This window comes from Thunnus maccoyii, chromosome 23 (genome assembly GCF_910596095.1).
Source record: "Thunnus maccoyii chromosome 23, fThuMac1.1, whole genome shotgun sequence".
NCBI lineage: Eukaryota > Metazoa > Chordata > Actinopteri > Scombriformes > Scombridae > Thunnus > Thunnus maccoyii.
This window is the reverse complement of record NC_056555.1, coordinates 3,733,594-3,761,036: the sequence shown is the minus strand read 5'-3', so window position 1 is coordinate 3,761,036 and position 27,443 is coordinate 3,733,594. Positions and strand designations below refer to the sequence as shown.

The following is a 27,443-nucleotide window of genomic DNA, read 5'->3' as shown; positions in this document are numbered from 1 at the left end:
AAACATGGCAGCCTCCATGGAAGAGAACCCGCTCGAACCTGATTCTTATTTTCAGGTGACTATACACTAATTAAAACATACTTATGAATATTATATTTTCTGTTTCTGCTAAGTCTGTTCTGATAGATGCCACAAAATTCTATACACTGATCCTTTAAATACCTTAAGTGTTTTAAGACTGCGCAGACTCTGGTGCTTTTGTGTTTTGAATGTTCAGACTAAAAATAAAGGTCGACCATTTACAGCGGAAATTTGTTTGAGGCAGGTAATCCATCACAAGAAACAATTACTTTAAAAGTTACATCATCATATGCCAATGCAGTGTGAGCAGTAACTGCCTTGAAAACTCCTTGTTGGTGCATTCAAGGACACTGTGACATCAGATGTCAGAAAGCAACCTTTTTAACACGAGAAACTACCAAATTCACACTTGTTCTTTTCATGATAGTCATCTTTACTACTCGTTTGTCTTCTAGTCTTGATTTCCTGTTGGCAGTAACTTGTGAATGTGATGATTTGAAACATCCAGCTCTCACATTTTGTTAGTTGCAGTTTTACGAACACACTTACACGGAGGAATCCCTGCTTTCAGCTGCATTACTGCGTGACAATAGAAGAAAATAATTGTCAACTATAAATGTGGCTAAATGTTGACTGTGATGAATTAACTTCTTGTAACCAAGTCTGCAAGATTTTCTTAGTGTACTGAAACAAACTGTAATGAATGGCTGCCTGGGAGGAAGGAAACCAAACTAAAATTATGGTTCTTCACCTGCTTGCATTTGGCCGTCATGAAGACTCATACATTAAGACTTAAACCAGTTAATTAAATAAAACATTGTCAACAGTCCCTTCTTTCACTGCTACCAGTTTGTTTTGATGTGAGTGTCAAAGTTGATTCTTGACCTTGGAAATAGTATCTGACAAAATAATATTAAAGAGAAACATAACACCTCTTTTGGTGAAACTTCTCACCCCACTACAGTGATGTAAAACTGTACTCCATGGTGTCAGTACACCATGATCCATCACTTTGGGTGTGATTACAGGTGCAGGTGCACACTTCTAACCAGTGAAGACAGTGAAGCACAGCTTTCCAGCCTGGTGTGAAGATACTCTTAAACTCAGGATCAACCTACTAGCTTTGTTGCAAGCTTTTGAGTGGGGTTGAAAGCTTTGAAAAAACATAGTAAGTAGACATTGAGTTGATATTACTTTGTTAAAACTATTTTCATTTGGATTAAGGACTCAAAAGAACTTTTTGACCTGAACCCTGTTTTCCCATCAACTTGACAATCAATTCTGATCAATAGCTTCACTATTGGTACTATTTTTTGCTACTGAGATGCAGTTCTCCAGTGTGAGGGCACCGGATTCTCCAAAACTCAACCCAAAAGGCATCTGAACACACTGTTTAACATTCACACTCATTTATAAATTAGTTTATGCACTAACTAATACCTTTGTCTTTTTTCTGCTACGGTACACAAATGCCTAAAAGCTGCCAAACAATAAAAAAGGGATGTTAAAGGAATGGTGAAAGCAGCTTCACAAGTCAATGAGAAAGGCAGATCATTTCTAAATTTTGAACTGGCATGATTGACGATTGGAAAAACAGGTTTCAGGCAGAAATTTGTGAGTAGTGTTATTATGTAAAATCCAGCTTTCTTGCATCTTTCATGCTGATTATGGAAGAACTGAAACCTTGAAACATACAGTCAGAAACAGCTCAGCTCCCATCAGGCAAAGCGGTGTCCAACTGTAGGTTGTATGTGTTTGATATAGAGGCGGGTAAAAACTTCACGTTCCTCGTCCATGATGTGAATTTTCACGCAGAAAGCCAACAGACAGGCACATTGTTCAAACTGAGCCGAGACAAACAACAAAGCTCTCCTCTCACTCGTACTATACACACACACACACACACACACACACACACTCACGCACACACACGCCGTCCAGAAGCAATGCTGAATGTAGTTGGATGTCTGATCGAAGCAGACAGACGAGTCCCTTCCTATTCAGATGTGGGTCAGAGTTCGTTAGGAGAGTCTGTGCCTCAGTACTCCACAGTCACTGCTTTGGTCTTGAGGTATTCCATGAGAGCGTCTTCGCCTGCGGATCAGACAGAACAAACCTTTGTCAGCTGAATAATACTAACTGGTTCAAGCTTGTTGGTTACTGAGGGAATAAATAGAGGTGAATGTAGACATTATTTCAAAAAGCCATTGAAAAATGTACATCATTTTGACAGAAATATAACTACTAATTTCTTAGTCCTCTCATCTTGTGATGAAATCCTCTTGTGTCCCTTTGGTGGGTCCTGACCCCCAGGTTGGGAACCACTGGTCTAAGCTGTGTCTTAATCCATTCTTCTTCTTATGATATTTAAATTGAATTATTGACACATGCTGAAAATTGTACCAATCTCTATTTGAACTACTGTCTCAACCTTAGAGATGAGACTCTAAGTAGGGTGAGATAATACATTTGGTCGTGGAGGACATTTTTCCTGTTTTGTTTTATCATAAAATCTGATGTGCAGAGTTTTGGTTCCTAGTATGGGTAAAAAATGCTAGATCCTACATTTCCCATAATGCAACTTGATAGTGTCTTCTCACTAGACCCTTCCTGACATTTAAATGCACACTTCTTTCAAACCAGTTTTTAAGCAGACTATCTGATAAAAAGAATATTCAAATCCAAGCCGAAACTGAGATATCCATGATGAGGTCACTATGACATCATTTCCATGCCTCTACTCACCGAGGTCTTTGCCGAAGCCGGACTGCTTGAAACCTCCAAAAGGTGAAGCCACGTCGGTCTTGTTGTAGGTGTTGACGAATACTGTTCCAGCCTCCAGCCGCTCGCTCACATACATGGCCTTGTTGATGTCGCGGGTGAACACACCTGAAGCCAGGCCGTACTCTGTGTCGTTGGCTCTCTGTAGCACGCCGTCCACATCGCTGTGATTCCGAGGAAGAGGACAGAGGATACCGTTAGCAACTCATATTGCACCACAGCGCTGCAGCAGGATACTCTTATGATGACTCACCCGTCTTTGAATTTGGACACCACCATGACAGGGCCAAAGGACTCCTCTTTGGCGATGAACATGTGGTCCTCCACGTCAGTGAACACAGTGGGCTCCATGAAGAAACCTGAAGGAAAATGAGCACAGTGATGATTAGCTGATGCTAACAATGATGCTAAAGCTTCAACAGAGAAGAGCGAAAAGAGAACAAAGCAGCTCCTCTGTGTCAAATACTGAAATTACTAGTTGATAGTCAATTCACAATTAACCAATTTGAATTTTGAACTGAATAACTAACTTAAAATGTAACATCTGTTATGTTGCTAACAAGCTAATTTAAGCGTAACTTGAAGCGCTTGCTCTCTAAAACCTGGATGTTTTTTTGAATGCTAAAAGCTAAAACTAAGTAAGAAATCTTCCATAAACCCGTATTTAGCATTTTAAGATTTTAGTATTGTGACTAAAAGATTAAATTAATAGTAAAAAAACATATATATACTGTTAGATAGTGGAACTAATCATTAGTTGCGGGCCTAAATTCATCAGCAACTTTTCAAAACAGAGCTAAAATGTATGACTGTAGATAAAAGAATGACACATAAAAGGCTATAAGACAAAAAATGGAAGAAACAAATTAAAAGAAAGAAAACTCAACCCTCTCCTCATATACACACACAAACACATACTCTGGCAGAGTTTATGATGATTTTAATGGTCTGACACTTGTTCTGTGATGCTCTTTTCTTCACCACTGCCTCATGTTCTCTGTGTAAATCTGACCTAACCTAACACAGCGGTGTGTACTACCTGGCCTGTCCACTTGTTTGCCTCCGTATACCAGCGTGGCTCCTTCTTTCACTCCGACCTCGCAGTACTCCAGCAGCTTGTCCATGTGGGCTTTGTGATTCTGCGGGCCGTGGTCTGTGGAGCGATCCAGCGGGTCTCCGATCTTCATCTTCTTGATCTCCTCCACCTTAAAAGGGCAAGAGTGAGAAAATTGAAACCTGCTGTGTTAGGCTATGATCACTAATAATGTTAATAATGTTTCCTGGAGGTCACATGCAGCACAGAGCAGTTCTAGCTGGTTAAAGGGGAACTCCGCAGATTTTACACATCAGGGGAGCTTCGTCAAGCCTCAGAAAATAACCGTAATGATGTCATCATGGAGGATCTAATAAAGAGATGCTATTGAATTGCATCATGGGAAGTGTAGGATCCAGCCTTCTTAGAGCTTCTCTCTTATTAGTGATTAAAAGTCTGCCTTTTGTTGCATCCTCATGAATCCCTCACATACATGTATGTAGGTGCAATACTGAATTGCTGGACTACCCCTTTAATATACAGTATGTCAGTGTTTTGGCTCACTCACCACTCGGCTGATGTACTCATCGTGAATGGACTCCTCCACAAACAGACGCCCGGCAGCAATGCAGTTCTCACCTTTGTTGAAATACACAGAGCTCATTCCCTGTGAGGCAGCAGACACACAGATACAGAATGAAACAGTGTTATTTCAAAGATCTTACATTACAAAGCAATGTAATGTAAGATTTCTGCCAAACTGACAGCCATCAGTTAAAAATATGTGCTTCTATGTCACATTTGCAGTACAGTAATATCATCAGTCAAAACGTGTCAGTTTTGACTAGAGCTGCAACAATTAGTCCATCTGCAGGAAATTAATCGGCGATTAATGTATCAGCTTCTGCAGTGTGAGGATTTGATGTTTTTCTTTTCCCATATATGATAGTAAACTGAATATCTTTGGGCTTTGAACTGTTGCTCAGACAACACAAGACATTTGAGGATGTCATCTTGGGCTGTGGAAAATTGTTAATGACATATTTTACTATTTTTTCACATTTTTTAGACAAAACAATTAATTGAGAAAAGAATCAGCAGATTAATCACTAATAATAACCATTATCAGAAAAAAATAGTTAGTTGCAGCCATAGGTTTTGACAGCCAATGATTAGCCAAAAAGATTATGCAATTAACATTCTATTCTTTTGTTGTGCGTTATCAAACTGATGGGACACACAGAATGGACCAACTTTCTAAAAATATTCAAATGCATAAAATAGAGAAACATTTTGTTAAATAATTAACTGTTCTGGGCAAAGTTTGCTTAATAAATCATAAATTGCTGGAGATTACTTTGACTCATTGTTTCAGAACTGACACAGTATAAAAACAGCCTGATAATCCCCTGCTGTGCTCCCACAGTGAGACAACAACAACAGTCCCTTCCCTCTCTCACCATGCGGACAGCCTTGTCCATGTCACAGTCACTGAAGATGATGAGAGGCGACTTTCCTCCCAGCTCCAGAGAAACCTTCTTCAGGTTACTGAGCGCACAGCTGCAAGAGGAAATCACAGAGAGAGAGAGAGAGAGAGAGAGAGCATTAAGTGTCATGTGATAGTCACCTAAATACTCACAATAGAGAGTGAGTTTACTGGGTCATACCTTTTCATGATCTGTTTGCCGATAGGAGTAGAGCCGGTGAAACCCAGCTTGCGGATGTCCGGGTGATCGGACAAACGCTGTCCCACCATCCCACCTGCAGGACAGAGAGGAAGCACTGTCAGTACTTCAATTCAATTTTGGCTTATGTACAACTACAATTCCATGGCAACTAGGAAAGCTCCATCTGCTGATGAAGATCATTTGATATGATCAAAAGCTCCACAACAGCTACTGAATGGGCCTTGAGATGATATGGCTTTGCTAACAATCTGTTTTTATTACCTGAGCCTGGCAAAATGTTGATGACTCCTTTTGGAATTCCAGCTTTCACTGACAGCTCTGCAAACTTCAGTGCTGTCAACGGAGTGACCTGTAAATATTAGAAACAATGTAAAACTGACTCTAAATCTATTCAACCAGATGGAAAGAATTAAACCAGACATAGGATTATGGTAAACTGTGTGCAACACTATCCGTATTCAGTTTGAGAAACCAACAGTTATTTTAGTACTTTGTGTGAATGCTTTGATTTAAAGAGTGTGTGTGTGTGTGTGTGTGTGTGTGTGTGTGTGTGTGTGTGTGTGTGTGTGTGTGTGTGTGTGTGTATGGTGTGTATGGTCACCTGTGCTGGTTTAAGAACGAGTGTGTTTCCAGCTGCGAGGCAGGCAGCACTCTTCCATGCCAGCATCATGAGAGGGTAGTTCCATGGGATGACTATGGCACACACACTACCAGAGAAACACTCACTTACTAAATGGACATTGTGCACACTGTAGTAGAACTAGATAAACATATTAACTGAATACAATAAATCATAAGAGGTACTTATTAAATTGATCCAACCTTCAGTAAATCTTACCCCAGTGGTTCTTTCTTAGTGAAGGTCAGATTGCGGTTGGGTCTGGCCTGGTTGATGGGAATCGTCTTGCCCTGCAGCAAACAACAGTTGCACGTGCCTCTGCTATTATAATCAGTGATGAATGTTCATAAAGCTACAGTTTCTGTGTCAGCCACAGGGGGAAAACCTGTTGAATGTTAACCTACCTGGATCTTATCACACCAGCCGGCGAAGTAGCGGAAGGTCTGGATGGACATGCCTACGTGGGTCTTGAGGGCCAGCGTGTACACGGCTCCTGAATCGATGGACTCGATGGTGGCCAGCTCCTCCTGGTGTTCCTCCATCAGGTCTGCAAGCCTACAAGGTAGAATGGTATCAAGTTTTGTGCAATGTCACTGGAAAAAAAAAAAATCAGACCTCCTAGCATCAGATCAAATCATATTGAAATTAGAAATAAAGGCCTATCTCTAATATAAGCCTGTCCTAAATAAAGGCCTGAACAGTCTAAAAGCAAAATAAAATCTGAGCAGTAAATCAGAAATGAACTGTGTTTTTAATCTTGGCGAATCTGACTGTTGGTTTATTTTTCGTAATGTTACTGCAGTCCTCTAGGTGGAGCTACTCACTTGTAAAGCAGACTTCCTCTGTCTCTAGGGTTCATCCGGCCCCAGGGCCCATTATCATAAGCTTCTTTGGCAGCCGCCACCGCCCGGTCCACATCCCCCACTGAGGCGTAGGACACCTTACAGATAACCTGGTGAAAGATGTGACGGTCACACACGGTCCGATAATAAGTTTGAGTTAATATCATGCAACAAATGATCCTGTAGAAGCTTTGGTGTGGGTTCACGTGAGAGTATGTCATGTCACTCACTGATCCATCAGTAGGATTGATGGTATCGTAGCTCTTGCCGTCTTCTGCGTCCTCGAACTGGCCGTTAACAAAACACTGGTGCGGCATTTTTACTGTCATGTTGTTCACTTCTTTGGTTGCCTGGATACAAACCAGACCAAAAAAAACAAATCATTACGACAATCACAAATCAGCCACAAAGACTCAACTCTGTACACATCTGACAACAGTGAGGAAAAGAAACACAACGCAAAACACGTCCAGATGAAAGGATCTTACAGGCTGTTTTGCATGTTAAGATGAAAAAATAGATCTTGTACAAACAGTCTCTCTTGCGGTGGAAGTTGGCCGCTTTCTGTATAACTGTATAAGGTTAAATGAGAGTAGATTTACTGGGTCCTGAAACAATAATAGCTGGTGCTCAGACTCACATAGTCGATGACCAGCTCCTCCTCCTGGTCCTCTCCTCTCAGCTTGCGGACGAACATCTGGATGAAATCCTGGAAAGTGGTGGCCATGTACACGTCTTCGTTCTGCAGCTGGACGCCGGCACACTTCTGCTTCACCTCCTCCACCAGCCTGGACACAGACACACCAACACTTCACCATTGCTTCAAGTTCTTTTATGAACCTCCGCATGGGTTGACCACAGAGAGTAAAGAATTACTGATTCTACTATTTTTATTGCCCCGATCATCCCAAGCTGTCAGAGGATTTGAACTGGCTGCTCTCTATCCACAAGCTGCTTGTCTTCTTAGCTACTGTTGCTGGTTGGTAAAAAACAGATTCATGCAAGAAATTTAAGTTACAATTTGAGCAACTAAGGAGAATGAAAAGACCTAACAGAGCAGGTTAGTCTTGAACTGAGCTAAGGACTCACGTTGAGATACCTGAGTCACATTTTTTCTTTGTGACACCAGACTTAATTTGAAAAAACTGGGAACATTTTGGACTTGGCATAGATTTACCAATCATGTAAGACTTCATTTGTCTGAACAAAGCACCATATATAGCACCTGCAGCAGTCAATATTAATGCATGGTTGCCATCACTAGTACACAACAATTGGAAGTTAAAAACCTTACAGAAGATCCTTCCAACTATAGAAATGCTCTGCAGATGGGGTCTAGAAAAAGAATAACGTTCAAGTTGGCTTTTATTGCCTACCAATATGAAAAAAGGCACTCCTCCATAAATAACAAGCATATCAACACATATCTCACGCATCTAACTTACCTCCAAGCAAACACAAGAACTGTCCTACAGTTATCTGACAGCCTCCTACACTTTTGTCTGTCCTCAATCAGTTGTCTGTTAATGAGTTTAACTGATGATGTTGGTAACGACTGTGTTTGGACAATGGGACCTCTTACCAGAATTCATTAGTTCATACTCATGAGAATAATCAGATGAAATCCTACTGGCCTGCCAAATATTCAACCGCTCAAAAAATGTCTTCCTTGCTCTCTCCAGCAGACTAAAAATTTGACCCTTGAACTTGACTGTAATACCATATCGCAGGATAGACTCATTGGACCTTGTGCAAGAAGCCCTCATATCAACAGATTTGTTCTTAAGATGCACGTAGGAGTGATTTAAGAACATTTGTGGAATTCATCTGTTTTCTTGTACTTACAATTTTTCTTATGTATGAATGTAATTTACAAGTGGTGGTGGTAATAGATCATCTCTGCCTTTCTTAACAGGAGGAGAAACACTTGTTTGACTTACAGTTATAATGTCTTAATCTAAATTAATTTGGGCTTAAAATATGATGCTGAAAATAACAAAAATAAATATATAACTAAAACAAACTTAATGCAAAATTAACATTCTATTGACCATATTATCATCATCATGGCTGCCAATTTACAGAGAGGGTTTTTAGATTTTATGATTTTTATTGGCATATTGTGGTGCAGCAGCTTCTACATTTCAGTAGTTTCCAAGAAACTTCTTTAACTGACAGCTGCCTCTGTGTCTCTCTGTCCAGTATCACGTGTAGCTGACAGTGTAACATCACCTACTGTTGGCTATAACATTCTCTCCTCTAATATCTCTGTGACTATCACATGACTGCCTCTCATATTATACATGGCGGGCTTTGCTTTAGAAAGACATGTTTTAGCATCTAACTGTATGTCATATCATTTTCTCTTTATTTCTGTCACAGTTGTTCTGATGATCAGCTGGATGTTCTAATTGTTTTGGGTCTCCTACTAGTGACACTCCTAAATTTGTTATGTTTTTAAGACATAAGACGCTTTGTCATTGTGGGCATACGACAAAATGACATGTGGTAACTCTCAGTGACCATGAGCAACAGAGAACAAGATAAAAACAAGGTAATAAATAATATTGCATAACAAGTTACAGGTATGTAATGAAGTGTTGGAGTGCATTAGCAGCAGTTGGGGAGTGGGGGGTGGGTGGTAATATTTACAGTCCTCTGCAGCTATGGAAGGGTGGGGGGGTGATGGTGGCTACAGCTCGGGGGAAAAAAGCTGTTATTCATTCTGTTTGTTGGGGACAAACAGACTGTGACCTGGGGGGCGGGTTGGGTCCTTACTGATGCTGCTAGCCTTCTTGTGTAGATGGCTAACATACAGTGTGTCCAAGTTTGGGAGCATAGTTCCCACAATCTTCTGTCCAATTTTTACGACCCACACCAAGTTCCTCTGGTACTTGGTGGTACAGCTGGCATACCACAGCAGCAGAGGATACTCTCTATGGTGCTTCTGTAAAAGTTTACTAGGAGCTGAGAGGGAAGTTTGGCCTGTTTGGGGTTTCTTAAGAAGAAAAGCCTCTGTTGAGCTTTTTTCACCAGGTGGGACGTGTTACAGCACCATTAGAGATCTTTTGTTATATGGATTCCCAGGAATTTGATGTTGTTGACACTCTCCACCTCCTCATTATTTATGTGGAGAGGGGGATGTGTGGTCTTCCTGGATCTCCTAATGTCCACAGTGATCTCCTTGGTTTTTAGGGTGTTCAGGACCAGATTATTGTCCAAACACCACTAAACTATTTTACTACTGATTTCTGAAAGCAGGACTTGAAGCTGCGCAGTGTTTTTACTCTTTGGGACCTTTTTTGTGAATGACACTCGCCCACAAATGGAGTGGAGCCTTACAGAGCAATTTTAGGAGGGTGTATTATGCTAATGATCACATCTCATGAATGTGCATCTAATTATGCATTTATTTTGGCTCTTTCTTCATGTTGTATCAAGACATGGCTTTGCATTCTGTCTACAGCATGTGTGTGCAAAATATAATACTCAGTGACACAAGACATGGTCGCCCTCTTACATTAAATATAGTTGTCATCATTGCAACTAGACAACAGAAGGTTAATGATTGTATAAGATTGTGTATTATGTTGCGGAATGTGAAAAATAAGAATTTTCTTTGAATTGTAGTGTCATCTAATATAGTGCCTCAGAATATAGATAAATCTTAGATGGTTTAACGCGTCTATAAATGTTAAAATGTTCAGGACCTGAGACTTCTGATCAAAATGAAGACTTGTTGCCACCTATGTTCTAAAATAACAGGTGAATCATTTCTGACCAATCGCTGCACTGGCTTCCTCCCTCACCTGACCACATCCATGGAGGCGGCTCCAGCCTTGAAGAAGTCTGTGGTGTCCTCTATGGCTGAGACGTTGCTGAGGATGCCTTTCCAGATATTCTGTGATAAACAAAAGCAAAGAACATCAGGTTAAAAACGGAGAAACATCTGAATAACAGAGATAACATCATTCAGGAGAAGCATTGGTTACAATCAAATAAACAACTTGCCCTGATCTCCTCTGCCATCTTCTTCTCATCGTCGGTCAGCTCCACGCTGGAGCTTTCTCCAGAGGAGAAGTACTTGGAGGCAGGGATCATCTTCCCATCTTCAAACTGCAGGTTCTTCACCAGGAGCTGTAGAGCAAACGCAGACTGGATTAAATACAGGAAGAAGGCAAGAGGAGACATGCCAACACAGTGTATTTGCATGATGTCCAGCTGTGTTAAAATAACCCTGCAGCAAGAAAACCTACTGCACTATACCTGGAGCGCAGCCAACAGAGGCATTGCCACACTCGCCCTGCTCTACGTTTGTTTGCTTTGAACGTTTGTTTTGTAGTACGACAAGAGACACTCACTGCTTTTCCATCAGTTCCATGCAGGACGAGCCCGTTCTTGGTTACCAGGCCGGGCTGTGACGCACCCTCAATCTCCAGGGGCTGACCGGCTGGTACAGACCCCCCCAACATGGACGAGCCATACAGGGTCACAGACTGAGGGAGAAAACAGACAGAGAAGCATTAAAAATTCATATTTTGTGTCTGTGTGTGGAGTCACATTTTAATATCTGAATGTAAGATCATTTAAGGCCAAAATTCTGAACGTATTCAGTCATTTTAAGAATCTTCCAGGACATGGCGACTGCATGTTTAAAGGTACTGAATGTCAGCCTACCAAAGAATCCATGATCCGTATCAGCCTGACCTTACAATAGACACCTAGTGTGTGTATTTTCTTTGCTTGTGTGCTCCAGGAAACTCACCTGACCATCAATGACAGTCCAGGCACCGGGGACTTTGTCATGACCGCGGATCCAGTTGTGGATGGCCTCAGCTGGCTGGGCCAGGTTCACCTGAGGGACAGAGAAACGCTGGGGTCAACATGCTCAAATTCATTTTCAGATGCGGTCACAGAAATTTCTGAGAAAGAGAGGGAAGCCCAACAGCTGGCCATCGCTAGCTGAGCCTCACGTGGAAAACCGATGCTGGAAAAAAAGCTGGTGTACTAAGAATAGCACATATTTTACACACTGCCAGGAACATGGCTGCAAGTGACAAATCAGAGAGCGGTTGAGATCAGCCCCACCTCTGTCTTTCCCCTTGTAAGATAAACAGCAGCCAGCAGCTCAGTCATACATTTCTGACCCTGTACGACATGTTGTGCAACAATACATTTCCATGCTTCTCTGTAAATGAAGGTGTTGCACTGAGCAGCTGCCCAACAGCTTACAGCAGCACAATACGAGCTGTGTATTTATGTAAGAGAAGTAAGTGGCATCAGCACAGTGTTGCACTCAATGTTAGAGTGTGTAATTTATCACACCATATCTGTGTTTGAAATAACATTTTTTATTCCAGCATCTACACCAGTAGACATTTACCTTTAGGAATGACTCTCTTGGTAATTCTAAGGTGACGTGTGTGAAACAACTCATCTATATGCAGGTCTGGATGAACGTGTCGGGAAACCTGGGCCAGAAATGACATGTGGGCCTCCACTGCTAATAAAATACTGATTCTGATACCGATCAGAGCAGCTTAAAGAATTGTTATTTCTGTAAATCAACTTACTGAAGACTTCTGGAACCTGACTATCTCTATGGGACAGGGCCTCCAGATTATGTAACAAGAGTCAATAGCCATGCTCTGTCAGGCTGTATTTAGGCACAGAGAGGCTTTGAGCTAAGTGCTTATGTCAACATGCTAACATGCTCTCAGTGACTACGGTAACATGCTGAGGTTAAGCAAGTATAATAACTTTGGAGAAAATTCAAGTATGAAAACTCAACACAAAGCTTTCATTTCAAGCAGTACACTCACGTCAAGATTTTAACCATTTATTGTAACTTGCATATTTTGGCTCTGTGGCTCTGCTCACGTGATGCTATGGAACAAATCTGAGCAAGCCTGACGCAGACTGTCCCTGACCTCACAAACCCCCCAGCAGAGCCTGAGATACACAACATTTAATGAACATGAACACATTAAAAAGAAACATTAGCAATTCATGACTAACTGAACGTTAATACAGGAGGAGGCTGGGGAGGTGGAGGGAGTAAAGTTCTTAAGCAGGCAGCAGTGTAGCAGCGAGGTAACTGTAACTGACTTCCAGGCCTGCCTGAAGTACTGCAAGACTCCATTTGTTGTAAACTTGCCGTGTACATGTTTGGACAATATTCCAGTTAAAACACATGCGCTCTGCTGTCAGGCTTCATTTGAAGTAAATAGATAAACAAGCTCAAAGTTTTCATAGTGTGAGAAACCATTTTGCTATCATGTCCTTTCAAAAAGAAACAAGAGTCTACAGCCATGCTAACAGGCACAGCTTCGAGCTAAATGCTATTGCCAGCATACTAACATGCACACAATGACAACATTAACAAACTGATGTTTAGCAGGTACGTGTACCATGTTCACCATCTTACTTAGCATGCTAACATTTAATACCACAGTACAGCTGAGACTGATGGGAATGTAATTGAACCAAATTATGGGACACATTAACCTGATGTTGGAACGAGAGAAAAGTTAAGGGATCACAAAAGTCATTACAATCCATACTGAGGGGAACATGAATGTCTGTACTAAATTTCATGGCAATCCATCCAACAGATATTTCATTAAAAGCTGAAAATGTCAGCTTCATGTTGGTGCTACAGGTAAAGTGAAGTGATCAGTAAGTCAGTAGGATTCATCTCCTGACTTAAGTGATTTTTTAATGACATCATACAGTAAATGACTCTAGGCTGTTGTCTGGAGTGAGAACTCTCACCTTGGCATTGGATTTCTTCTGAATGCCTTCATAAGTCGCTCCCTCCTCTGACTGGGGAATTCGAGGAGCTTTCCCATCAGCGATGAGCTGCACCGACTCAACCTGCACCGCAAAACAGCAACAGCTAGTTTACAACTAATAACAACATGAATCTTATCATATGCTCCCTGGTTTTCTATTATGGAAAAGTGTAAATTCTTGACAGAGCCGAGAATACAATGAGAGTGTAAATATGAAATCAATCATCTGAAAAACATCTCTAGATATTACTATGAAATTTATCAACATGCAAATTATTTGCATCTATCATACACGGTAGTTATATTTAAAGATAAAAACAAGTATGAATTACAAAGCATGTCTTAGGCCTTAACTAGTCTCTTGATTAGTGAATGTGAAAAATGTTCTATTCATACATACATGATGACACTATGCTGATTTACAATCCTTTTTGTGTTACATGATCAAAGAAGTGGTTCCCAACTGGTGAGTCTATTGTGAGTGGGTCACTAGCTTGTGGGTCAACATCATGAGAAAAAAAAAACTAAGGTTGTGAATCCAGTGAATACTGCAGTGAAGTACTGCTTCCCGCTCCGTGGAGAGTAGCAGCATTACATCATACAGCTTTATAGTACAAGTAGACTTTTGATGCTGGCTTTGTCAGTCATGTGACCATCGCTCTCACAACAAATGAGCACACACAGTATTTCAGACATATGAAATACTTATATATATATATATTTAACTTGGTTTTACTTATGCTAAACACAAAAAAAGAGGAAGACAAAAAAGTTGTATGCGGTTAAGCACTGGCCTGGGTTGAGATCTTGCTGGATCTCTTTATCATTATCTAGTAAGTGCTATTGCAATGCTTTTAAAGTTTTAAAATGCTTTATGTTGGTTTTAAGCCCTTAATTCACTCTCTTGCTGTAATGCAGATTATTTAATTGAGCTCTAAGTTCTAGTTGTACTTCTGTTATTTCAGTCTTCATTTTGTGAATATTAGACAACACAGCCGGCTTACAACAAGAAGAACTTGGTTTTCAATCCACTGGCAGTTAGAACAGGTGGATGGAAATATACTGATCAGGTGTTAGGTTGGTGAATATGTGAATTGAGACCTGATGTGTAAGGGAAAATTTTGACCATGAGGCTAGACCAGTTGGGAACCACTGATAATAAGGACTGGTTGAGCTAAAAATATTAAATTCCAGGTGGATACCATGGCCTTGATGCCTTCTGGGAAGAGGAAGCGGTTGTAGAGTGTGTCCACAGTGTCATTGGCTTCAACAGGACATTCCCTCTGCAGCAGGATTGGTCCAGTGTCCAGACCATCATCAGCCCAGAACACTGTGAAACCACCTTTTTTATCACCGTGGATCAGGGTCCTGGTCACATACACAAACACACACACACACAGACAAAATAAACACTTGGAGTTATGTCATAACACACTTATTTTTGAGCAGGTACAGGATATAATAGCCATAAACCTGACTAAATGGGTCAGAGGCAGATAAAGAAAAGATAAAAAGAAGAGATAAAAAGGTGTCTGCAGAGAGAATCAGACTGGGGCAATCAAGACTGTTGATAAGAATGTGAGCTATCTAATGAAGGTTCTCATTGGGCAATAAAAATATAAAGGCCAATGGCAAGACTTGTTAGCATATATTAGCTTGAATGGATTCATGTTGTTTAGTTGATTATGTTAGTCAAGTCTGTCTGACTCATTAATCCTTTATTTGACTAAGGTTTGTGCAGGTTAGAATCTATGCCCCAGCCATGGCTCTGAAATATCAATAGCCTGACTGTGCTGTGCATTGATAAATCCAAGGTGCTGTCCCTGGTGCTGAAATAGACGGATTTGTAATTGCGCCTTTTTCTCTCAGTCCTGCCCTTCTGTCAGTTTTGTCTTGGATCTATAATATTCTCTAAGTTATATACTATAAATACTCAATTCTATACTATATTTTAGCCTAAATATTCTATAGAGTAGTGTCACCTTCATGATCAAAGTTACAAGGAGCAACGTGTAGTCGCGAAAGAGCGAGAGGATCATACAGAAACACTGCTGCCTGTAGTATTCCTATAATATTTCTATGATCATTCAGTAGCTGCTGAAAATACAGCCCTAGACCAAGCCACCTCTGTAACTAAATATTTTAGGGAAGACATGTCGTTTTTACTCTAGATGTTTGTGTTGTGTAACCTGGGAGTGGAGCAGTTAATGTGACTGAGGAAATTAACCTGCACTGACCGGGCGATGCTCAGCTGCTACAGTTACATAAATGGAGGTAAAGTTTATATCGTCTAAACAAACATTGTCTTTTGAAAAATAAACATGTCCACACCCAGTAAAAGAATAGGCCTTTTATATACCTCTGTTAAAATTGTGAGTAGTCAAATCCATATAATATCAATATTGTTAGGGTTCTATTAGCGGCAACCAAGAGGGCAGTCACAAGGAAATGGTCCAAAGTGGATGAAATATGACTGACTCAACAAGGGAGTAGATGGTAAAAGTAGCAGCAGAGGGTCAAACCTAACAGTCACTATCTTCTCAAGAAATATTTCAAGTTGTGTTTTTTTCAGTTAAAAACAGATAGAAACTATTCATTCACACACAGTGATAACAAACCCAGAGAGATAGTAAGGGTGGAGAACCGACAGACTAGCAGGAGGCAGTGATAAGAAAACCAGTTCGGTGGAGGTTGGGGTCAAACAGAACTGGTTTAAACCTCCTGTGTGCCAGACAGATAGCAGCAAACCCTTCTCTTCCTCTACCTTGACCAGGTAAACAGAGAGGACTGAGGGCCTGTGAACTATATACTTTTGCTATGTAGTGCAGGACAAAAGCCTTTGGTGAGGAAGCCAATGCAACGTCTGCTAACAGCAGTCACTGTGGACAAAAGTGACAATTGCAGGATAATGGTAAATGTTAAGAGTCACAAAGTTACCCAGTAACATCAGTTACTCTGTAGTATCTGCCTAAAATTTGCTAATATTAGCTAAAATTAGCCACTATAAGCTATTGGTCATACCAGACCAGGTAAGACTGTAGTGTAGTGCTGTAACGCTTCATTTGTATGTTTCACTTTGTAGCTTTAATTCGTCTTTAATTTTATTTCACTTTTTATTTAATATCTCTATATTTTTACTTTTTTGTGTGCATGTATCTGTGATTGTTTTACTGTTAATAAATCTACTGTCTTTTTGATCTCAGTCGTCTTTCAGTCCCCTATGAAGCACTTGGAACTGACCTATATGAAAGCTCTACAAATAAACTCTGATTGATTTATATGTAAATTGTATATGCTAATACAGTATGACACTGGTGTTTAAAAATGTTCGTGATAGTTTTCATCCATGATTGAAGATGACAACCATTTTTATGTGACAAATGATGACTGCTAAATGTTAATGTATAAGAAACATACAAATAATACAGTGCAATACATTAGTGTCCAATTACATGTCTGCTGCCTATCAGTGGTGGAAGAAGTACTCACATCCTTTACTTAAAGGCCGTGCACATCCATGGTACACCCACACACAGGATATAATTTATTTAAGCTGATTACAGCTCTTCTCATGACTGTTTCTACTTGTTTGACATCTCCCTCACTCTTGTTATCTTTGTTACACCTGTAAGGAGGGGACAAAATACACCTTTATCATCACTGTACAGTAAAAGTACAGTATGTACTATCAGCAAAATGTAATTAAAGTATCAAAAAGGAAAGTACTCATTCTTGAAAACTGGCCAGACTGATATATTATCATATATTACATTACTGTTATTACTGATTCATCAATGCGTATGTAGCATCCTATTGTTTTTAGTAGTTTAAGCTACTTCATATACTGCTTTTTTGAAAAGGGTCAAAAGCCAAAGAGGTCGGGCACCACTGGATTAAGCTTTACCAATGGACTGTAACACATGCAATATTTCCCTAAGTTTAAAGTAGCATTTAATTGAAAAACTCAAGTAAAGTATAAGTTCCTCAAAATTGGCATTTAAGTATGGTACATGAGTAAATTTACTTAGTTCCTTTCCACCACTGCTGCATACTGTAAATGTTTTATTATGGCACAGAAAGTGAACATTTTCTTTTGAAACTCACCAGTGGTTACAGATGACCATGTTGGAGAAGAGACAACTACACAAAAAATCTGAAAAAAGGTCTGCTAATCCTGTTAATGAGCTGCAATTACCAGCTGCTGTGTAAATTAACAAAGCATGTGTTGCATTTCCATGACTGACTGCTACAGTTGTAAGTCTCTCATACAAGCCCTTGGCAGGCTGCCCTCTGTATGTGTCAGTTAAAGCATAAGTCTATATAATTTCTTTTGGCTAGCTGCCAATTGTTCACACTCCGACAGAAATCACCCATTATCTGTCTTGTTTATTTATGGCTGCAGATGTTTTTTTACTACTGTGAATCCATATAGGCAGTGAGCAAAAAGCAAAGTTACAGCAGTCATGTCCTTTAACCTGTGTGAGGATACTAATTCCTTTGCTACATGTCAGTGCAGATCCAATTAAAACCACTAACACACACTAATCAGGGAAGGAACGGTGGGTTACAGGGGCAACACCGACTTTATAAATTAACTTTATCAATTAACTGAATTAATCAGCCTGTAAAAAACAGTTGTATAATGACTTCTGTGGCTCTGGAGGAGCTTGAAAATTTGAAAAAATTATGCTATTTAGTTGCATTATGGGAAATGTAGGATCCAGCATTTTAGGAGCTTGACCCATACTACGGTCTAAAAGTCAGGATATTTCAGCCCCTGTTGCTTCAATTTTGACAACTTTATGGAAGTCCAATATTAAACCGCTGGAGTGCCCCTTTAATCTCATGATTTGATTCACAATGTGGCTGCACAATACAATTCAGCCATGATTCAATGGGTTCTGACAAAGTCTGTGCAAATCACGTTGTTATTTGTTTCTGCAGACTGAGACAATTAACACACTGTACTATTTAACACCATATAAGTGATGCTTCAAGCACCACATCACATTGTGCTACATTTTATATACTGTATAGATTTTTGTGGTACCCAAGGTCATCTCTCCAACTATTTCTCTTAACACATCAACCCAAGATGCATTCTGCAAAAACTATATTGGAAGCAGAGACAGACTTAAAAGGCAGGTGTGATTACTCTTCACCAGCAACATACACAGTATACAGTAAAACTGTATGATGGTATGTCTCCCTCCCCTCTTCCTTACCAGTTGATGGCTGAGGCTCCTCTGTGCAGGGGCAGGATGGAGGGGTGGTAGATGATGGAGCCATGCTGGGGGTGGTCAATGATGTTCATAGGGATGAACTGGGAGCAGAATGGCATGACGTTGAGATCGGCGCCCACTGCCTTGTAGGCCTCCACCACCTCTGGGATGGGCTTCCCCTTGAGCCGCCACCGTGGGAACTTGAACACAGGTGTACCGTCCTTCTCTGCTGCCACCGCTGAAAGAGTCAAGAGGAGAAGATAGCTTAGCAGGTTAGGAAGCAGAAATGGAGTCTGTCTGTATAGTGATGACCTCAGACCTCCTGTCAACGGAGGAAGGGCCTCAACTGACCTTTCGTAAGCCTTACAGAACCTTTCCTGGAGGTAATCACCTATAAATCACCTGCAGCATATTTTACCTTACTGCAGACAATTTTCTAAAGCGTAGCAGTTTTAAGACCAATGTCCTTCCTTCCAGACACCCTTTGGTTTCAGATTATTTCAATGTGTGATGAGAATGAATTTATAGTGACTTGAAACATGAATGAGTAACGTATCCCAGTATGGAACTTTTTCAAAACTCTCCCTGTTGGTGTGTTCAAGGATGCTCCAAAATATGTTGTAAAATGTATTATTATTTATTTGAATTGAGATGATTGAACAAATGAAGAAAGTCACATTGCTGTTTTTACAAAGCTTATTTACTGTCTTCTTGATTTCATTTTTTAACTCTGTAGCCTGTGAAAGCTAAAATGATTTTTAGCGACTGACAATCAGTGTTTGTCAACTGATAATCGTCAGACTGTCTGTAAATGCAACAAAAAAGGGACATTTTTGAGAGTTTTAACAATTTAATAAATAATTCAGGCAGCTAATTATTTTCTCAATTAATCAATTAATCAATTAATCGTGTATTCTATAAAATGCGAGAAGAGGAAGAAGTCAAATATGCCCAGACAACAGACTAAGCCCCCAAAATTTTGACTTTACAATTATATGTGACAAAGTACAGCTGCAAATCCTCACATATGAAAGAATGCTGACAAATTACTGTCTAATTTCTTGAGTAATTTAAATAAGGGGGTGGACTACTAACAAGGAAAACTTTGAAAATGGTACCTGTTTGCTGAGGTAGTACCTCATGACCCTAATGATGAAAAATACCGGGGATAAATTGTTCTCTATGATGGAGGCTCAAAGTGCCACATGTAGGACTCTCAACTCGAGTCAGATAAGGTTTGAATCCTGTCAGAACCAGTCCTACCTGCTGTTCCTGTAGATACACACACATCTGAGAACAAAGCTGAAATAAACATGGCACAATACTGCAGATGAACCAGTTTTCTCCAGTTCTGTCCAACAGCTGACTCTATGTGCTACATGACATGACTGAGGTCACAAGAAACCTACACAGGCCCCAACTGCTCTCAAACCTATGACACAGCAAACATGGAAATATACTCACATCTGACAAAATGGGTTATTGGAGACAAAAACATGGTAGTATGAGGTGGTCAAGTCTCCGTTTGGGTGCTTGTGAGCGTCTTACTGCACCATTAAAGATTATCAAGTAGAAAGCTTAAACAATGCTATAATTTAAAAAAAAACAACTAGGGCTGCAATTAATGATTATTTACATTATCAATCAATCTTCCGTTTATTTTCTCAATTAATCATTCAGTCGATAAAATGCTAAAAAAGTAAAAAAATATGATAAACTGATGTCTTCAGTCTGCTTCTTTTGTCTGACTAACAGCGCTAAACCTTAAGTTGATATTTTGTGTCAATCTAAAAACAAACGTAACTGTTGGATTCCAGTCCAAATTCACACCAACATACTACAATGTGACAAATAACGATGAATGCTTTAAAGAATGAAAACTCAAGTTGGGTTCAGGCACAGCAGGAATGCGTTCATGACTAGAGGCGGTAAGAGGAAATAGGTGGATTGTCTTAGTCTGGCTCTATGTCCCTTCCTCCAGCTGCATAGCTACTTCCCCAGATACCTTAGTTGCCATTCTTCAGCAGTCCACCAGATGCCCTCAGACTTTTCTCCTTACTTTCCCCATCTGCCCTGCAATCACCTCATTCCCCTCACCTGATCTCCCCACCTGTACCTCATTCTCTCATCAGTCACTTACTTCATATACAGGCTCAGATCCCGTGTTCCCTTGTCAGAGCTTTCTAGCTTCTGTTTTCTGTTACCTGGACCATATCTGCATGTGCTTGCTTGCTTGCTTGCCTGTCTGGACTTTTCTGTATCTCATCCCTGCAATTCTGTGGATTTAACACTTCTGCTGTTTGGACTTGCTACCCATGCCTGTGAGCTTTTGTATCTTCACTTTTGACAATAAACTCACTGAACTGTCCCTGCTTGCCTCTATAGTCTGCATTTGAGTCCTTCCTCTGCTGCCTAATACACACCACCTGTGACATGGATATTATCTTGGAGATGAAGAGGATGACATGCAGAGGGCAGGAGGCTCAGAGCGCCCAGCTGGATGATGATGTCGATGATGATGCTTCCTGGAAAATTGCATCATACCAAAGAGTGCGGCCCAATGGTAGACTTTTCACCTCAGAGCTGCATCTCTGGGCCACACAGGGCCTCTCCCCAGACACACAATGGATCCACTATCCCGCAACTAACGCAGGATAAAGGCCTGTCTTTGTCCAGGAGCACTGTGGAGTCAACACGCATCTACCTCAGCCACAGCACAGGCCTCTGATGACCCACAGAGGACCCAGATCATCAGAGGCCATCTGCACCACACCTAAATGTTTATTGTTCCATTTATATAAATGTCTTTTGATGCATTTTTATATGTAATTTCACACCATCCAGTTATAAGTGAACCTGGTGTTAGATTTATACACAAGGAGAAATATACACTGTAAAATCTGTATTTGACTTATGTATGTCTTTTTTTGCTATAGAGAGTATTTAATATCCACCTATAGCCAAACCAGGGAGCTCTTCTTTTTGTTCTGTTAATATTTAGAAACCATACTTTGTCTGACACTGACACGTCTGGTGTTTTTTGTTTTTCATTTAAAGCTGTACTAATCACTATTTTTATATTAACAAATGACTGTTAAACCCTTGTGCCTCAGTTTTGAGGTCGCACTGATGTTGTTAAAGGACAAAAATGTCCGCGTCAAAAAACTACCATATTGGATTTATGTTCACCAGGTGGACAGAAACATGACTCCAAATGAATGATAATGTTGCCTCGTGTCTGCTGGATGTGTAAATAAGCAACTTCTTGCTAATGTGTTAACTGTAACAACTTCATAAGGTGAACGCTGCGTTTACAGCTTGTTCCACTGCCAGAAAAAATTTACTGTTTTAACTAAAGAAGCAAAAGTTGCCAAATGTTCAACAGCCAAACAAGAACTTTAACGCAAGAACTGCCAGGGTTATTAGCAACTTATTACATAGCAATGCTAACTAGCTTAATGTTAGTATGCTAACATTTGTGTCTGTATCATTAGCGTAGATGTTACTTAGACTAAAACGCTAGCTAAGTGATTGTTAACTATACTAGAGAAACCAAAATAAACTACAGCCTGCATGTTTAACTATGTTTTAGTAATCTGCACCAGATTAATCCTCAATGACTGCATGCTGTGACAATATAACTTTACACAACACATCAGCTGTAACGTTATGACACTGGGAAGAAAATCATGACTTACAACCGGATATACCTAAAACCGCCAACGGGTAAAATTTACCCATGTGCCTGGCTACCACATTTCTTATACTAAAAATATCCTCTGTCACTGTATTAAGGCATTGTCTTCACAAAGGAAAGTCTAAAGTCACGGAATGAGTTTGTTAAATTATCACCTGTTTTGGTCCTGTTGTTGTATAATCTAAATTTAATCTGGATTTATCTTCACTATATATAACAATAGGGGGTGCTACACAACATTATTTTACAAAAAGTCGAAGACTGTGCTTACTTCAATATTTTAATAAAACAGTAACCTTCCCAAAGCGGTTCTGGTGTTAAAATAAATACTTTGAATTTTGAGTTAAATGGAGAACTACCTGATCAAAGCAAACAAGGCAACTAAGAATCTGAGCAGACATTCAATGCTACCATCAGCCCACATTGCTAAAAGTTTTATGAAAAAATTTAGACAAAGTTTTTAGAGAGAGTTCTCTCTGACTCATTACAAATGAACATGGTAACCCTAAAGCTGCTTGCATATACCTTTATTTATTGGACAACCTTTCGGTAACCTCTCATTCCACAAGTTCAGTGATATTTTCAGTGTGAGGGGAGTAAAGAGAACAGGACTTTAATAGCTGTGCACCAGTCCACACTGCATGAGTAATTGCTGGCTGTGAGATGCCAACATTTATTTTTTTATACTCATAAAATCTGGTATTTTATGTTGTTCCCTGTTGTTGTTTTGGATTGTGTTTTTGCTCTAACAGACCGGAGCACCTTTTTCTTAGAGAAAGATAAGGTTTTGTATTTTAAGGTTGATTATTAGCTGCAACCAAAGATCAAATGACACCATTTGAACCAAACTGTAGGACTCTCCAGGTATCGAATAAACCAATCTAAACTGATTCTTGTGAATCCTTTGGTATATATAGTAACCCATCAACCATAATAGCTCACTGAAGCACAAGGAAGACATTAATGGTTCATACCATTCTGTGATGCACAGATTAGAGAGAACTAGAGAACCAGCAGGTGAACAGAGGAAGGTAGAGTTAACTTACCCAGGGGGTCGGCCTTGCCATCCTTATCTGGGACTGTGAACACGCCCACCACCTTGTGACCCTGCTTCCTCAGGTTGCTGTACACCTCCTGGCCAAACAGGCTCTGGCCAATTATAGCTAGTTTCAGCTTATTCTGGTAATAATGCTGTAATGAGAGAGAACACCACATTAGTTCCAGCCGGAACTACTGGAAGTACTGGAAATACTCATCTGCATTATGTCTCATTCAAACTACAGTGCTTTAATAAACATCTTCATGTATACATAGAGCTTTTGTTCAGAAGAGGGGGATTTTTTTTTCACACTTTCCTGACCTCATGTTAGTTCTATAGATGTTATGTAACTGGTGAACCAGTTGAGGCAGTCTTAACAGCAGGCAAAGACCTGCAGGTCAGCAGGTCAGCGGGGCCAACAAAACACCACTCTTAAAAGGGGCCATTTTTTAATTGTACCTCCATAAAGCTGGGGGACTTGAGACAGACAGTAAAAAAAAAAATCTGCGTCAACATTGATGCAGAAGAGGCCAAGATATCCTGACTTTTAATCTCTAGTATGGGTGAAACTCCAAAAACGCTAGATCCTACAATTCCCACAATGCAACTCGAACTTTTGATCACCTCTCCATGCCTGATAAATGTCTTTTAAATATCTTTCGAACTTCACACCCCCAAATTGTAATATTGGCTTTTCATTCAAATAAAAGCCTTCAAGCCCAAACTGAGATAACCCTGGTGACATCACTATGACGTCACCAAGGTTACTTTCTCAAACCTCCACTAATTCATCAATATTAGTGGAGCATCACCACTGTTTATGGTGTTGCTAACAATATTCAAAATTATATTTATAGGAAACTTTAAGGCACACTACAGCTGTAAATAACAAGTGTTTTCATTATCAATCGATCAGTCAGTTATAATTTAGTTAATTAAGTTAAGTGTTTGGTCCACAAAATGTCTGGAAATGGTGAAAAATGCCCCTTACAGTTTCCCAGAGCCCAAGTCTTCAGATTGCTTCTTTTATCTGACCGACAGTCCAAAATCCCAGGATAATAATGTTTTATGTTATTCATAAAGATTGAAAAGAGAAGAAGTCTGCAATTCCTTATTTTTACAAACTGGAAATAGTAAAAGTTTGATATTTTTGCTTAAAAAATAATCCATTATCATAATAGTTGTCTATTATATATTAGAATTTTCCTGTTTTGCTGCTGCTGGTTATGATTTACAGTCCGCATAAACAGGACTGAACCACTGACAGAAGAAACCCGGACTCGACTGATCCCCCTGAAGTTCTGTTGTTGTGTGGGCCCATCAATGAAACACCAAGGAAGGAGGGTGCCCACCTGCATTTACCCCCTACACCCACTCAAAGAATGATTGCCGATTATAATACAGGATTGGAAAACCAAGTCCTATGAGCTCAACCTGACTAGCTACCAAGTTATTGATTTATAATTTTTTTTTTAAAATCTTTTAATTCTTGTAGTTTTCCTTTAACTTTCCACACCCACTGGCAATGTATAAAAAGTATAAACTGAAAAGGCCAAGGGTGTGAGCTTCATGGTACCCCATGCTTGCCTTTCCCATGGCCCCCAGTTCATTAAGTCCGCCCCTGGCCTAATGGTCATTAAATCTTTGCCATTGGCTGGAGCCAGGTCACAGAAAAGCTATTGGCTGCCAGAGAGAACAGCCCTCATCCACAGAGTGAGAAGTTCAAGTGCATGCCAGAGGCCCCCACTCCCGTCTGACTGTACAAGCACATGTGTGAAGGAAGGAAGGTTTCATGTTTCCCATGCTGAAATGAATGGACCTGAGGCACCAGTGTGTGGCTGTCATGATGCATTCAAAGCCATTCATTCCAATTAACCAGTAACAGTTGAATACACAGACAGGGACACACAGGTGAATTACAATGTTCCTGTTTGCAGAACACCCCCAATGATAATGAATGGATGAGTAGATTGTGCATATGTTGCCTGCAGACCTGCATGATCGGAACTAAGCCGCTGTCGGTCTACAGTATGAAGCTCATAGCTGATGCAACTCCTCCAGGTCTTGTACAGTAGAGGCCAGTACAGTCAGAGCACTCAGGCAGAGGGAGAGGGGCACAGTAACGTGGCAAACTGGCACTGATAGGCTACGTCCTTAACTGCTGTGTTTGTCAAAAAAAAAAACCCAAAAAACCATACAGTCGCAGAGTGACTTGTGAAGACCTGGATGTCAACTATGACTCACTGATTCGCAGTCAGAGCCGAACCTGGCTCAGTCCGCTAATGTCATAACGACATGGCACGCGTCCACTATTTGCCACAATGATTTTTCTTGATCAATGCAACACATGTATTAATAGAACTATTCATTCATTGGTGCAGCTTAAGCAGGAAAAGCAACGTTACTCACGGATGAGGTGGAGAATTTCCTCAAGACTTGACCCGCCGTCCACAACATAATGACGGTGTATTGTGTGTATTAAAAATAATAATAATGCAAAAATAAATCCGAATGCTGCACAATTTGCCCGACCTGCTGCAGAGGCTGCACACACACACCTGCCTCTGCGTGTGTGTGTCAGTGTGTGACCGTAGCTGTGGTATGGTCTAGCCTCAGCCAGCTTATACATGAGAGCAGGTATACGTCACTTCCCTGTCGTCAGGACGACCCCGCCCCCTTTTGGGTGACAACAAGCGCTGGCGCCAAATTGGAAAAACTAGTGGTAACGTGTCTAACAGCTGCTGCCTCGCGTTTTACACGTCAAACAATGAAAACAAACCCAGTTTCCGATTTCCTTTACTTCCCCAAAGAGTGAGGGACAGTAAAACAAGAGATCTGTGGCCTCAGACTATCTGCAGATATTATGAAAATGGTAAAATGTGGGATACATCTGTAGCAAACACTTCATCATATGTTAGTTAATGATGTTAAAGTCAACAGTTATAATGTTAAAAGTCAAAGTAGTGAATGGTGATGCTGCACTGAAAAGACAGGACATATACTGAAAAACAAGGAAATCTATTTAAAGGTGCAGCATGTAGAATTTAGTGGCATCTAGCAGAACAGACTTGGCAGAAATGGAATATAATATTCATAAGTATGTTTTAATTAGTGTATAATCACCTGAAAATAAGAGTCATTGTGTTTTCATTACCTTAGAACGAGACCTTTATGTCTACATAGGGAGTGGGTCCTCTTCCATGAAGCCTGCCATGTTGCACCGCCATGTTTCTACAGTAGCCCAGAACGGACAAACCAAACACTAGCTTTAGAGAGGGCCTTTTGCATTTTTTGCGAGTTTTGCAGCCACTATAGGTTCTCCTACATGCTTGAAATGGAAGGGGAGGGTTATTCAATTGGTTGCAATCCACAACCTCACCACTTGATGCCACTAAATCCTACACACTGGTTCATTATTGTTAGCCTGTAAGAGCTAGCTTGCGCACTGGCTGCAGCAAACTGGCTTTTCCCTCGGTTTGTTGTTTGTTGAGGTTTACAAGGCACACACAAGAATTATTTACATGTACACAGATGTAAGACCAAAAATATACAAATTATAGGAATATTTTAATAGAATATTATGTATACGTTCATATATGACATACATCTGCACAAAAACTAAACTATAATTCCATATTGAATGTATGTATTATTTAGTGTAGTTTGTCTGATAAAAATACAACCGATTAAATGTATAAAAAAACGCA

General features: G+C 40.2%; 1 protein-coding gene across 2 annotated transcripts; it reads right to left on the bottom strand.

The window, feature by feature from the left end:
* Nucleotides 1–309: 309 nt before the first annotated feature.
* On the bottom strand, nucleotides 310–26,346 carry aldh1l2 (aldehyde dehydrogenase 1 family, member L2). Of its 2 annotated transcripts, none has more exons than XM_042403341.1 (23): nucleotides 26,146–26,346; nucleotides 23,744–23,888; nucleotides 19,004–19,238; nucleotides 14,981–15,146; nucleotides 13,759–13,860; nucleotides 11,750–11,839; nucleotides 11,346–11,480; nucleotides 10,996–11,121; nucleotides 10,794–10,885; nucleotides 7,625–7,772; nucleotides 7,215–7,334; nucleotides 6,967–7,094; nucleotides 6,547–6,697; nucleotides 6,362–6,432; nucleotides 6,125–6,230; nucleotides 5,785–5,872; nucleotides 5,503–5,596; nucleotides 5,296–5,395; nucleotides 4,404–4,502; nucleotides 3,842–4,007; nucleotides 3,056–3,161; nucleotides 2,762–2,966; nucleotides 310–2,110 (listed from the first exon to the last, which is right to left on the bottom strand). In XM_042403341.1, the coding sequence occupies exons 1-23, from the start codon at nucleotides 26,191–26,193 to the stop codon at nucleotides 2,060–2,062; spliced, it is 2,772 nt and encodes a 923-aa protein (XP_042259275.1). In that variant the 5' UTR covers nucleotides 26,194–26,346; the 3' UTR covers nucleotides 310–2,059. The 2 variants fall into 2 exon arrangements, with proteins under 2 accessions (XP_042259275.1, XP_042259274.1); XM_042403340.1 differs by having other exon boundaries at nucleotides 310–2,115; nucleotides 2,767–2,966.
* Between the last annotated feature and the right edge of the window lie 1,097 nt (nucleotides 26,347–27,443).